At 44.9% G+C, this 13,977-nt stretch overlaps 1 protein-coding gene across 1 annotated transcript in view; it reads left to right on the top strand.

Annotated features, from left to right (window-relative positions):
* Positions 1 to 13,977, top strand: part of LOC141278625 (cell adhesion molecule DSCAM) — a 106,836-nt gene that overhangs the window by 68,263 nt on the left and 24,596 nt on the right. Inside the window, exons 12-13 of the mRNA XM_073804524.1 lie at positions 5,078 to 5,193; positions 8,598 to 8,747. Of these exons, the coding sequence (XP_073660625.1) occupies positions 5,078 to 5,193; positions 8,598 to 8,747 (266 nt within the window). The remainder of the gene's footprint in view (positions 1 to 5,077; positions 5,194 to 8,597; positions 8,748 to 13,977) is intronic.

The following is a 13,977-nucleotide window of genomic DNA, read 5'->3' as shown; positions in this document are numbered from 1 at the left end:
GGAACGCAAATAAGCCAGAGTCATTCGAATTATAATAATTATCTATCTAATAAAGTAAATTTTCTAATGTAGTCTTAAAAATATGAAATTGTTGATGTCCTTTAAAAATTAAGACATTTCACATAAAACTGTGGCTTTCTGTCTTCTCCTGCAAGTGTTTTGCCACGCGGGGCACAGCCTCGACAATCACGGGTATCTGGACCTGCGCTCGACGCCCCCTCTAAACTGGGTGTAACCTGCTCAGCCCAGGGGCCCCCGTTCCTGTGTCCACCCAGGTCCACCTCCCTGATTTGTACCCCAGCCTGGTTCCTGCAGCTGCGTGTCCTCCCAGATAGCTTCTGGCCACTTCCTTCGTGCACTCCCGGATCATCAGTCATGCCTCTACCCAAAGCCTGTGACACCGGGGTCCGTGTTTCCTGACATGTTCAACATTTGTTTCGTTAGGGTGATGTGGTATTAGCTACTCTGCTGCCTTCCCTCCCTCTTGTCATGACCCCCAGGCAAGACATCAGAAAGTGTCTTCTTCCTTCTTTGTTAATAGGGCAGTTACCGTGGTGGAAAGACCACCTATTGATAAGAGCGGGAATCAGAATGATATTTGCAGTTGCCAACATGAAATTAGGAACATTAAAACTGGTAATTACTCCCACTGAAGGTGTTTAAGGTGCTTTTCTGCAAAGGATGGAAGTGATTGAAAAGGAAGAGAATTTCCAAGCTCCTCAAATAGGTGAATTTTTATGGGGTTAATTTAGAAGAGAAAGCCATGTTTTTGTTCATGAAGGGTCAATTCGATCTAAGTTTGGCAGGTTAACAGGCCAAGCAGCAAAAAACCTTGTCCCCTAGCTGGTCAGGTTAGGGCCAAGCACATTCCAAATGTAGCCCAGGAAGTCTAGGCAAGTCAGACCCTTCGGTACAGAGAAGCCCTACGGAACTGCTGTTCCTGATCTTGGTCACTGGTTTCTCTGGGAAGGTGAGGACTGAGCAGGCTGGGACATAGAAGCATGAACTTATATTCTAGGCCTAATACTGCCACCGGCCGGCTTTGTGATTTGGGGGTACAGTAAAGTCCCCGACATACGATCGAGTTCTGTTCCGAGGGTGCGTTTGTAACTCCAGTTCGTGTCCAGCAAAGTTAGCCTAGGGACCCAACTAACACCATTGGCTATATAGTACTGTACTGTAAAAGGTTATGATACTTTTCACACAAATAATACACAAACACAAAAAAAATAAAGAAAACGTTTTTAATCTTACAATACCTTGAAAAATGCAGTAGTACAGTTCAACAGCTGGCATCCAGGGGCTGGCACTGAGTGAACAGGCAAGAAGAGTTACTGGCTGGAGGAGGGAGAGGAGGTGGGAGATGGTAGAGCTGAAGGGTCGTCAGCAACAGGAGACGGAGGGCAGGCTGCAATGTCACTCGCGCCTGACGTTGACGGCACGCACGTTCACATCTTTGAAAGTTCGCAACTTGAAGGTTCATAGGTAGGAGACTTACTGTACATCCTTTTCTCTCCCTGTGCCCTGTTTTCCTTATCTAAAGACAGCAATTGGAAATTGCTCCTAGCTTTATCACCCCATGATCTAGGTGAATAGAACATTTATTGTCCACCCAAGCTCCTCAAGGAAAGATCTGTGTATTTCGGTGAGATTAGCTGTCCCGGGGCCAGACGGGCAGGTGCAACTGCAGGACAAACACAGACAACCTGGAGCCCCCTCCCCGGGGGTCCCCCACAGGCTGCCACTCCCATCTCTGGGCCTCATGCTCCGGGACACTCGTCCACCTCACCCAAGCAAGTCACCTCGTAGAGGAGAGAGAAGATAGACTTCATCCACCATGCTCAGGTAGAAAGGGTTTTCCTGATAGACTTCATCCACCATGCTCAGATAGAAAGGGTTTTCCTTTTATGCGATTAGGCAAGAAAACATTTTTTTTTAAATATACCAGACTTCTCAGAGGTGAGACCGTCTTGCTGTAACGTACTAAGCCACACATGGTTAATGTCCAAGGACCACTATTAGTAAGGAAGCTAGTTGTGAGCAGTGAAGGGTTCAGACTGAGAGATCAAGTTAATTTAGCTTTTTGATGTTTATATTTTTATGCACATAGTAAAAAAGAAAAATGCCCATCCAACTGTTACAACGAGACATATCCTGATGTCCTTACAGTTACTTTGTACTTACAGGATGCTTCGTATTACATTTTGGGGAGGAAGGGGGATGGTATGCAGAAATCGTCATTGGTTTGGGGTTTTATCCCCCAAATCTTAAGGAAATATTGATTTTAAAGTGTTGTAGCAACTGCACATAATTTATTGGCTGAGCCCAGAAACACCATCCACTGTGAACCAGGGTCAGCTCTCTGTCATTTTAATCAGACAACCAGATGGCAAATGGATGGCGGATGATTATATTTCAATAATAACTAATATATTAAGCATGATCCCATATCATATAAAAGATGCAATTTTGCTTCCACAGTGAAAACATTCAGAATCTTTTTCCAGGTTACAAATGAGGTTTCTTTAAATAGCTTTTTTCTTTTTTTTTTTGAAGGTTTGCTGCTGTTCTAATGGCCAATTATTATAGTTTGGGGGAATCAACTTCCGTGTAACAAGAGATAATAAAATACGGCAGCACAGATTCAGATAAAGAAACAATTTCCTTGGGCCCTGATAACCCTTTTAGATTGAGAAAAGTGCTACTGCCCCCAAAGCAAAGGCTCTAGGAGGTGTGACTCAGCTCCCATTGTGCCCAAACATTAGTCATTCAACAACCTGCAACAAATATTAATTGAGCACCTACTTTGGATATATACCGTTCCAAGTTTCAGGGTATACAGGGGACAGAAGAGATGAAAATATCCTTTGAGGCGCTTATAGTCCATTGGCAGAGATGGCTAATAAATAACTTACTTAAACATATGCCAGGGAGTTTTAAGTTTTGAGGAGACAAGATTAAATGGAGAATGGGGAGTTCCCACAGCAGGACTCCACTGGCTCCTCTGAAATGATAGAGGGGAGGGGGCAGCCACAGGAGCCCTGCGTTGGGGGAGTGTGTCCTAAGCAAAGGAAACTGCAAGTGCAAAGAGAGGGAAGAAAAATAAGCCCCTGAATCTCAAGGTTTGTGGGGCAACTTTCTTGCCTTCCAGCTGCAGGGCTTGCAGCTTAGTCCCGCGAGGAGGGGCGTTTACCTCCAGCTTTGATTGTCCCCGTTCACAAAGTTTAATCATATTCTAAGTCTTTGTGTCAATCACCATGGAGCACAGCAGTGATGTCACTTGCTTCCTGTGTCAAACTGACAGCAGACCCCTTGCTGTTAAGTATAGCTGCGCAGGGTTCCTCGCTGTTCATTGAGCAGCTGTGGGCTCTGCCTCATAACTATTCATGATGAGCAGAGGGAACTAGCTCACGCTTCTATTTTTGATGCAAGGACAAACTCGGGTCCCTAGTGAAGTTTCGAAACAGATCTTTCAGATATTCACAGAGGAGTAGTTCCCCATATGTTTTTGTGGAAATAGAGCCTGTCTGACGTAACTGCAGCTCCCCAAGCCACCAACGCTCTTCATTTTATGCAAGGATCTGAATTTTTGCTTTAAACACACACACACACACACACACACACACACACACACACACACACACACACACACACACACACACACACACACACAAATAAAGTAAGAACTTGGTTAAGTAAATAATTTAAAAACATTTATAGACCACGTAAAAAATTCAGGCCAAAACATTTGAATTTGGGCTCTGCGTAATTAGCATGGTCTAGCTGCATAACCCAGTTACTCACCTGCAGAGCAAGAAATCTGGTTCAAGATCAAGGCCTAGGTAGAGCTGCTGCACCTTTCAAAAGCTGCCATTTCCGTGAGCTGTTTTGTTTACACTCAGGAAAGAGCCATTGGAAAATACTCAGAATATTAACATGGACCTCTGAACGCAAACGTTTAAACAGCTTCTTGAGTGAACTTGACCTTCAGATTATTAACATCCTCAACCACATGGTTCAAGAGTGGATGCATCCTCACGGATGAGGAAGCTCTGAGCTTCCCGGTGGAGGCTTGCTTGGAGCAAAAGGCATTTGAGGTTTTAGTGTGGAGACACCTTTATTGTTGTCCGTTACATATAATTAACACCGAGCGCGCCAGGCTCCGCAGATCTTTCTCAAAACAGACTTGGGCAGTTAATGAGCTAGATTTAAGGATGCCGTAGATTATCACATTGATTAGCTTATCTGAATGCCTGCTGCTTCCTGGAAGGTGTTTCAGATAATATTCTTAAATATTCTTAAATCTACTCAATTCTTATGATTCTGTAAAGATTGAACAACCATTTTTCTAACGTGCATTGCTAATTAAAGCTTTTATGGACTTTTTTGTATTTTTGTCCAACATGCAGATTTTTTTTTTTTTTTTTTTTTTTTGCTGTGAGCTGAAACTGAATTTGATTATACCATGCAGTTTTACTACCTATTTCCATTTACTTTTAGGAGACAGCTCACTCTAAGAGTAATTTTCTGGTACACAAATTTTGAGATAAATTCTTATAGTAATTGCTTTTTTTCTATTCTAAAATGTAATTGGGTTCGGAAGACTAAACTAATGTCAGGGAAGCTAACAAGGTTTATGATTTGTTACTAGAACAAAAATAAAATGACTCCAGGTATAATACAAATCTGTTAGTAAAACCCCATCCAGTGAATGACCAGTACACATGTTTTCTCCCTTACCATCGTTGGAATATCTCATGGCTGACAAGTGAAAATGTTGTTGATTTAAGAATGTTTTTTTTTGTGTGTGTTTCATTCGGCTTTTATACAAGAAATAGGAATGTCCAAAGTTTCTATTGATAGATGCAGAACCAATCTTTATTGACAGTTGGTATTTTCTGAACCTCACAACTGACTGCTGAAATTTAATATTAATAAATATCATTTGAATGAAGGAAAAAAAATCTATCTGGTGTGTCTTCCCCTCCCCTCCCCACATAATTAGATAATAAGTTGGTGTTGGCCTAGGGTAACACTGAACTGAATCTGTTAATGCATCCCTCTTTTTTATTCCCAGTAAGAATACCCGGACTTCAGACACGTTGAGCAAGCAACAGCAAACCCTGAGGATGCACATTGACATACCCAGGGCTCAGCTTCTGATTGAAGAGAGAGACACAATGGAGACCATTGGTAAGGTGTCCTGTTTGCCGCCTTACACAACGTGGCTGCTACAGCCATGCCCTCTCAGCCCAAACCCTGAGCCATGGGAAATATTAGACATGGGGACATCTTGAATGCTACATGAGCAAAGAAGTTAGAAGGTAGACAACTGTTATTGAGGAGAATAATAAGTACCAGCAAATATGGGGGAAATGAACTTATGTAAACCACAGAGTTCACCTGAGAGAACCCCAACTCTGTCCCGAGTTGGGTCTCTCCTGGAGAGTCTCTTGATACCACCCCAAAGAACCAACATTTATAATCAAGCAAACCGAGAAGGGCTGTACACTAAGACCCCGTCTTGGAAATCCACTTTATGAGCTCCTCCTCAACTCCAATAAGGCCTTTATTAAAGAAAAATTTTAAATTCTACAAATGTCTTTGCAAAGGACATCTTTCTCCACCCCCTGGCACCCCATAAAAATCCTTCACAGGGCTCTGGAAAAGTCCCAGCTCCCCTGTTTCACGATCGCAAAAGACACCCGGAGAGCTTCAGTGGCCTGTCCACCCAGAACCCAGGTGTCCTGACTCCTTCCAGCCTCTTTCTACTCGAAGTCGGCTGTCCACACTGCCTGTCTAGATGGTTCTATTTATTCCAGGATCAAAGACTTTGTATTTCCACTGCGGTAATGATCAGAAAAATAGCTAACATTTATTAAGAGTGCTCTAAAGGTCACATACTTTTATAAGCATTGTATGTGGATCATTTAACTTACGCCTCCCAAACAACATAGGAAAAAGATTCTACTTGCGAACTGGGACGTCGAGAGGTTCTGTAGCTTGCAGGTCACACAGACAGGAGCAAAACCAGGGCAGGTCCCCCACCTGGCCACCGATTTCACCTTTGGTGACTGGGCGTCACCTTCTTCCTTATCAACAGGCTACTTCCCAGAACTCCTCACCTTAGAAGTATGGCTGGACCCCCCAGTACTCATGGAAACAGACTCTGAGGCAGGTTTCCTAGGCTGCCACTCTTTGAACTTCACTCTGTGTCTGTTCCAGAAGATGTTTGCTGGCATTTGGTCCCAGGACAACCCTTCCCGGTGGTTTGGCTAAAACCACCCAACTCCTGGCATGTACCCTCCACACCTCCTGCCAATTAGGCAGTGATGAGTGGCCAGATCGGCAGGACACCTCCATTGCCCCTTGTCCCTGCCCTGCTTTTATGGTCTTTTAATAGAACAGTGGGGATGTCTGACCTAATGGCTCCAGAATTCTAAGACCTGGGCTGCCCTGCAGGATTCAAGTTTGGTTCAGGCATAACAGCACTTAGCACAGCTTGGTCATGTCCAATGTGACCTTCGATCAACCAGCTTCAGTTAAATGCTACCATGTTGTATGAGGGCTCGCTACTCATCCTGAAATACACAAGACTTAATTAGCTGCCTCACCTCAGGGCAAGGCACCATGTTTTGTTTCTCATTACCTTTTCTGTAGTGTATCTGGAATCTCTTTTATTGAACCCAGTGAATTGGGCACTAAAACTAAGATTTCCTTTGAAACATCAGTTCCAAAATCAAATTGTAATTCCTATGACTTTATAATACAGTTACACATTTGCTAAATGTTCTCGCCAGACTTGTTAATAACTCTGCCTACAGCTGTTAAAACAGGTCTCTAGGCGGATCCTGGGAGGGGTGTATTACCTCCCAGTAGCTAGTCACTGCTGACCAAACACCAGAGGAAGGTCTGCCCGTCGTTTCCGTACATGATAACGACCCTTAGCCAGAGATATAGCACATTCGCTGCAGGATCATTCATCACCAAGAGTCGTTTACCTCCCGGTGGAGCCTGACAGTTGGTCGATGGCATCTTCTAATTGATGGGGAAGTAGACACATGAGGCTTTAAAACGCTCTGGGCTCTGCCTACAATAACCCAATACGGGAGAGCCATTAATTTCTAGCCAGAGTGGATGTCAACCTCACAAACTGACAGGCACCCGAAATGTCCTGTTAAAACCGGAAACCCAGCCCCACAGATACTCTGGCGTGTTCTCAGCGGGGCTACATGATAGAAACCACAATGGATGAAAGCGAATGTATGTCAGGCCTCTGATACCAGGTCCAATTATAAGAACCCACCTCCGTGGAAAGGCCGGCTTATTCGAGGATGGAGGGACAGATGTAGGGCGGGACCCCCAAGCCGAGCCCAGGCTCCCACCATGGCACCGATCTGGGCTGTACGGGTGTCAGCAGACCTCCTGGCAGTCCTTCTTCTTTTTCTCTGCCCAGAAATTTTATTCTGACTTCAAGAGGTTTTCCTTTCCTGCCAGAGCCTGAGTAATTGGATTTTGTAAGGTTCGTTCTGTTCAGAGCCTTTTTTGGGCACAGCAGTCTAGCTGTGTTGTTTATGACTTTCGCATTACCGTTCAGTGTCAAGCCCGCTGCAGTGTGGTCCCAGCCGACTGATAAACTCATACGAACATCACCCCAGCCTGCAGTGCTTGAAAATGTATGAAAAACTCCATATACCCTAACAAAAGTTTCCCTTGGAGTCAAAAAGCTCTTAGGAAAGTGTGAAAAGTATCACAAGAAAGTAATGAAAATCTGAGACAGCCAAATAATGACACACAGCCCGACCAACTGCTCCTTCCTCAAAGGCTTAAAATGCTCTGCATTCATCTGCACCCAGGCTTCCCTAACCTTCAAGTGCCCTATGCCAGTAGGTCCTGGGAAGTCTGACAAGTGAGTCATTTTGAGAAGTCAATTTACAGAATGCCCTAGAGTCACTGAAGCTCAGGAGAGTTGGGAAGAAAAGGCATATACCTCAGAACAGTTAAAATCAAGGAATCCATCAAGTCTACTCTGAAGACTGGCCCTTCTCTTCTCCTCCCCCCATGCCCCATCTTGAACATTTGCCATCTTCCAGATGAGAGGCGACCCTGGGATAGATGACCGCAGGGCAGTTTTTCTTGTTCCTCGAACAGAGCTTATTTGAAATGGCAGCCTCAACCCTGGGCGATGCTGACATGGCTGGTGGTGTCTCGGGTGAGCTTTTAACAAACACATAAACCCCAAACTCTTTTAAATGGACAGCCACCCAGCCGTCCTCCCCAGATTAAAGTGTGCTTAATGAGAAGAAACCAAGCCCCAGGAGAGAGGGGAGACCCTTCTCCGCGGTCGTTCTCTTTAAGTCATGCTCCTGAGTCAACCCCTAAGGATAATCTAGTTTTTTCATTCTGGAGTAATTCTAATACAGTGGTTGAATATTTTGGGTTTTTTTTTTTTTTTTTTTTTTTTTTTTTGCTGGATGAGATGAGGTTGTTACTGTTGCCATTAGCAATAATGCAAGTACCGAGGAGAGAGGCGGCCAGGGAGTCACTGAGCAGGGGGTATAACTGTCCCTGGCTTCCTGTATCCTGCTATTCTGCAGACGATCGCTCCACGGTCCTGTTGACGGATGCTGACTTCGGAGAGGCAGCGAAACAAAAGTCCCTGACGGTGACACACACGGTCCATTACCAGTCAGTGTCGCAGGCCACCGGGCCCCTGGTGGATGTTTCCGATGCTCGGCCGGGAACGAGTGAGTGGTCACACATCACTTAAACTCTGTGGGTGTTACCAGTGCTGAGAATGCATTCGTGCTCCGTGGCTGTGCAATAAAATGTGGGGCTTCTCAGCTCTGTGCCTAAGAAGCAAGTAGGGATGATGACATCTTTGATTGGGACGTTGACTTTGTATTGTTTGATCTGAGCTGTTATTAAAATCGTTATCGGTGGAAGCCCATAACTCTTGGTATTGGTTTACTAAGAAAGTGTTAGAAATTTCAGGTCCAGGTATTTATTTTTTTTATTTAGACAACACAGGAAAAGAAGTTAGTTAACCTTAGTGAGTATCTCCTCTGTGCCAGGATTGGGATAGAAAGGTGATATCAGGCTGTTATCTTTGCAACAGCCCTGCCATGTACCTACTAATACAGTAGATATTAGAGCTCCCATTTTACTGATGAGGAAACAATCTCAGAGAAGTTAGGGAAACAGCCCAAAGTTGTACGCATACTATGTAGTGAAACCAAGATTCAGCTGTGGGTCCGTCCGTCTTCCGAGCTTATGCTTTTCTCCTGAACCTCACTATTTGAGAAGAATATAGTTCTGCTTAATCTGGGGATTCTGTTTGGTTTAGTTATTAAGATTTGGATCCGTATTATATGGAAATTAATTACTGTGATGAAATTAAATACCTAATATGTATCTAGAGCTTATTAATTAGATATTCTTATTCCTTCATAATTTAAATTGTTCCTAAATCTCTTTAAAGACTGAGAAATTGATGTCCCGATTATTATCTTTTTGGAAGTTTTGATGCTAGTTTTTAAATCATTAGGCACTCTCTTTGAAAAAATTTTTACATTCTTGAGTAGAGTGCTATAATTAGAAAAATAAATATTATGCTTATAAGTGTTCTTTAGAATGTCTGCCTTGGGAGGCATTTGTGAAATGCACTGAGGCTTCCTGAAGCAAACTGGATGATTCCTAAGTAGCATCGTACTATGCAGGAAAACGGTGCTAGCGGTTACTGAAATTCATCTGAAAAGTCGTTTGCAAGAACATTCTGAAGGAATCTTTTATTCCTCCCCTCTGTGTAACCTCACGTCCTTCCTTCTCTGATGACATTAGCACATTCTGAAGACACGAACGGGACACGAGTGAGGATTAGCTTTGCGAAGGAGTGCAGAGGACTAAGACCTTTGCTCTTAGAAGGTGCTCCCAGGTCCTTGACATTCTCTCCAGCTATGGGCTTCTCCATCATGATCTGCCTGGGCCTGCTCCTGGCTACTTCAGGACACCGCACTGATGGCTTTCTGAGCTACTTATGGCTATTAAACCGGGAAAGATTACAGACCCAGGAGACTTCTGTCAGTGGATCCTTGACCTCAGCAGGACTTTGTCCCCATCAGAGTGGAAGTTAATGGAGACCTTAGCAGCAGGATAGGAAAGAGGCAGAGGAAACAGGACAGACGCCCCAGGGAGTGGCTCCCCGTCTTCTGTGTGCATCAGAATTACCCAGGGTGCCTGTTTAAAATATTCATTCCAGGCTTCCACCCCCAGGGATTCAGATCCACTTGGTGTATTGTGGGACCTGGGAATCTGCATTATAACAGCCACCTAGGGTGATTCTGTTGCTGGTTGCCTGGACCCCTCATCGAGAAACACTCCCCCAAGTGTTAGGCGTGTGTCACGTAGAGCCTGGGAGGAGGTGTCCACAGTAGTGCAGCCTTGCAGGAGCCCTCAAACCTGCCGGGCTCCCCGCACAGCAGGTGAAAAGAATCTGCATGTCCAGCTCCCTGCCAACGCTCAGCTGGCAGAGAGATGCACACAGGCTAGTCGTAAACAGTCAAGGCTGGACAGGAGGCAGTGAAACGAAAGCACGGGGAAGCTTCTAGCTGCCGGGTCAGCCCCAGAACAAGGGAAGGCTGATCTGATGGCTTTCAGAATATCCACAGAGACATGCATCTGCGTCACAAGCAGAAGCTCTAACGAGTGAGAGGTGAGTGTCTCTCACTCACCTCAGGCAGGAGGCTGGCGGAAGGGACGTGTCGGCCTCATGGCTCTGACGGTGTAGGCACTGTTGGGGAGCTTTAAGAATTCCTTCATTCAGACTCAGAAGTATTCATGAAGGTGTTGCTTCACGTATGGCCAGTGCCCAGGGTTGGGGTACCTCGAAAGGTGCAAAAAGACATTCACTTCACCTGAGTGGAGGAAGTCAAACGTGAAACAAGGAGGGAAAGCGTTGTTTATCAGTGAGTATGAGGGACAAATAGAACAGAATGATGAGATGGTGAGTCGGCCAGGGGCGTGGGGACCAGGGTAGGGGCTGCTTCCGTGTGAGGCTTGGGGAAGACCTCCACTGAGTCCCAGGCAGGGGTCAGTCGGCCTGCCAGACAGAAGGAATGGTACGGGAGAGCCTCTAAATCATATTGGGGACAGAAGTGGGACCTGAATGGGGACAGGGAAGGCGGATAGGACGAGCCAGAGACACAGCCAGACTGGTTTTGCAGGCCTCACAGGCTAGTGTCACACGTCTGCAGCCCGTTCTGAGGGTGTTGGGATGCTCGCCCAGGGGTTGCCTGATGATCAGATCCCACAGAAACCAAACCGCTACAGCTTCTGGAAAGACGCTTCTTTCATTGGTGCTGAACTTCATTAAATAGTGTTTACAAACACTTGGAAAATCTACACAAATTCATTCCTCGGTCTCTAGTTCCAAAAAAAATAGAACTATTCATTTAGCATCTGCAGAACGTTCTCCATTAGTAACGATTTCGGGATCATTTTCTTTTTTAATTGGAGTATAGTTGCTTTACAATGTTGTGTTGGTTTCTGCTGTACAATGAAGTGAATCAGCTATAGGTATACATACATCCCCTCCCTCTAGGACCTCCCTCCGTACCCCCATCCCACCCACCTAGGGCATCACAGAGCACCGAGCTGAGCTCCCTGTGCCATACAGCAGGTTCCCACTAGCTAGCTGTTTTATACATGGTAGTGTATATATGTCAAACCTAATCTCCCAGTTCATGCCACCCTTCCCTTCCCCTACTGTGTCCGCATGTCTGTTCTCTACGTCTACATCCCGATTACTGCCCTGCAAATAGGTTCACCTGTACCATTTTTCTAGATTCCACATATATGCCTTCATATACAATATTTGTCTTTCTCTTTCTGACTCACTTCACTCTGTATGACAGACTCTAGGTCCATCCGCATCTGTACAAATGACAGAATTTTGTTCCTTTTTATGGCTGAGTAATATTCCATTGTGATCATTTTGTTGTATTAAATATTACTCCAAAACCACATTACGAGGGATTAAAGGCATTGTATTTTTTTATTTGGAAGTAGAAACGGTGGGTGTCTCACCCCCCAGCAGATCAGCACAGGAGTCCAAAGCCTTGAGCTTTCTGCAGCCCAGTCCTCTGCTTGCTTCTTGTACCCAGAGCTTGTCACCTGGGCCCAGGTGTTACACCTGCATCCCCTCAGTCCCCTGGGGCAGGTTCCTCTCACTGCAGTCTGGCGTATTTGTAGAGATTGGTTTATAGCCTATTTCCTCAACTACCAAAGACATTCTTGTTCTATTCTAATTTTGTTGTTACTGTAGGAAACTTTTATTTTTAAGAAGAACATCTAAAATACGTTGCTCGCACATGAGCACGACTGTTCTGCAGAAGTTATGTTTCTAAGCATTACATTAGTTTGCCAAAGAGTTGCAACAAATGCTTATTACAAGGACGGGAGAAATTGCAATGATTTGCTGTATCTCTTTTTCAAGATGTGAAAACACATACCGTGGCTGTGTCCACGTCTCTGTTCATGTCCCCGTCTCTCCCGTGGGTTAGGACACACTTGGAAGCTGGGTCTCTGTTCACGCGGGTCTCCCCAGCTGCTGCCAGAGGGTCCAACACACAGTAGACCTTCAGTAAATACATTTAGATACTGAGCGACCGTATGTATACTTACGTCAGAAGTTTTGAAATCAGAGTAATGGGGGTGGAAAAGAAACGATGTTTAGTGTTTTCAGCAGGAGTCGGGCAACCAGTTTCTTTCCCCTCTTTGTTCTCCCTTTCCTGAGACATCTGATCAGCTGTGTGTCTGTATCGCCTCACCCAGTTAGAAGTGTTTCTTTCCACACTTACACAGTCAGCCCCGGGACACGTTGCAGAAACTTACCAATGAGGTCATCACCTTGGAGAACTTAAACCAACCTTTTTACTTACAAAATGTGCAAGGGTACAAAGACATGTGAAGTGATCAGTGTTAGATTTGACCCGGGTTTGTTTTGTCATGTTTACCTGGATGTCATCCATCCATCATCATTTATTCATTCCTGCAAAAAGTATTCACCACGCAGGGCTGGACTGCAAAACAAATAGGACACGGTTCCCATCCTTACCGGTTACTACCAGTGGGCACCTTTCTGCATCACTGGCATTCTCCAGCATCTAGTTTTATGATTTTTCATGGCTTTTTTCCTGTCAAACTCTCGAAAGTGAGTTTCTAGCCTTCCTGGTCAACCCATCAAATCTCCCGTCACCATCTTCATTAAACAGGACACACTGCATCCCATGTCAAGTGTTAGTCACTCAGGAGTCATGGGCTAAGCCCCAGGTTGATTGATGCCTCCCACGTGCCTGTGGTTCTGTAGCTCGTTAATGTCACACACGTCTCACAACAGCACTGATGGTGGGCAAGGTCGTCACCCACCAGTCCCAGAGAGGAAAGCAACGGGCACACCAGTGAGGTCACAGCCCGCGAGTAGTAAAGCTGGACCAAAGTAAGAGACACTCACCCCGAAACCCCACTCTCAACCCCTCCACACTCCTCTAAGAAGAGATGATGCTTCTGTAAGGACTGCTGGGGACAAAATAGACTTCACATATATATTAAATAAGAAGAGCTTACAAGACGGATTGAATCTTTCTTGTTGAGACTTTGAAAAACACGCACACTCTATTACCCGGGATGGTACTCAACACACGGCTGGAAAATACCTGATGGCAGTGAAGAGAGACCGGTGTGTGATAAGCCCTTGATAAATATTTGTTCATTGAATGATAGGAATGTTCAGGCTCCCCGTTTCACCCCGTCTATGAGACAACTGGTAAATTCATCGTGCAAAGCCAAGGCCTCGGTATCTGTAAGATATGAAAACCAGTAGCAGGGAATGAAAGGCGATTATATACATGGCATGTTTTATGACCTTATTATCCACCAAATCCTCTCATCCCAAGTTCAGGATAATTAAAATAATTTGAT

The sequence above is a fragment of the Tursiops truncatus genome, chromosome 4, assembly GCF_011762595.2.
Source record: "Tursiops truncatus isolate mTurTru1 chromosome 4, mTurTru1.mat.Y, whole genome shotgun sequence".
Lineage (NCBI taxonomy): Eukaryota > Metazoa > Chordata > Mammalia > Artiodactyla > Delphinidae > Tursiops > Tursiops truncatus.
Note: the sequence above shows the minus strand (reverse complement) of the source record. Positions and strands in the feature narration are given on the sequence as shown.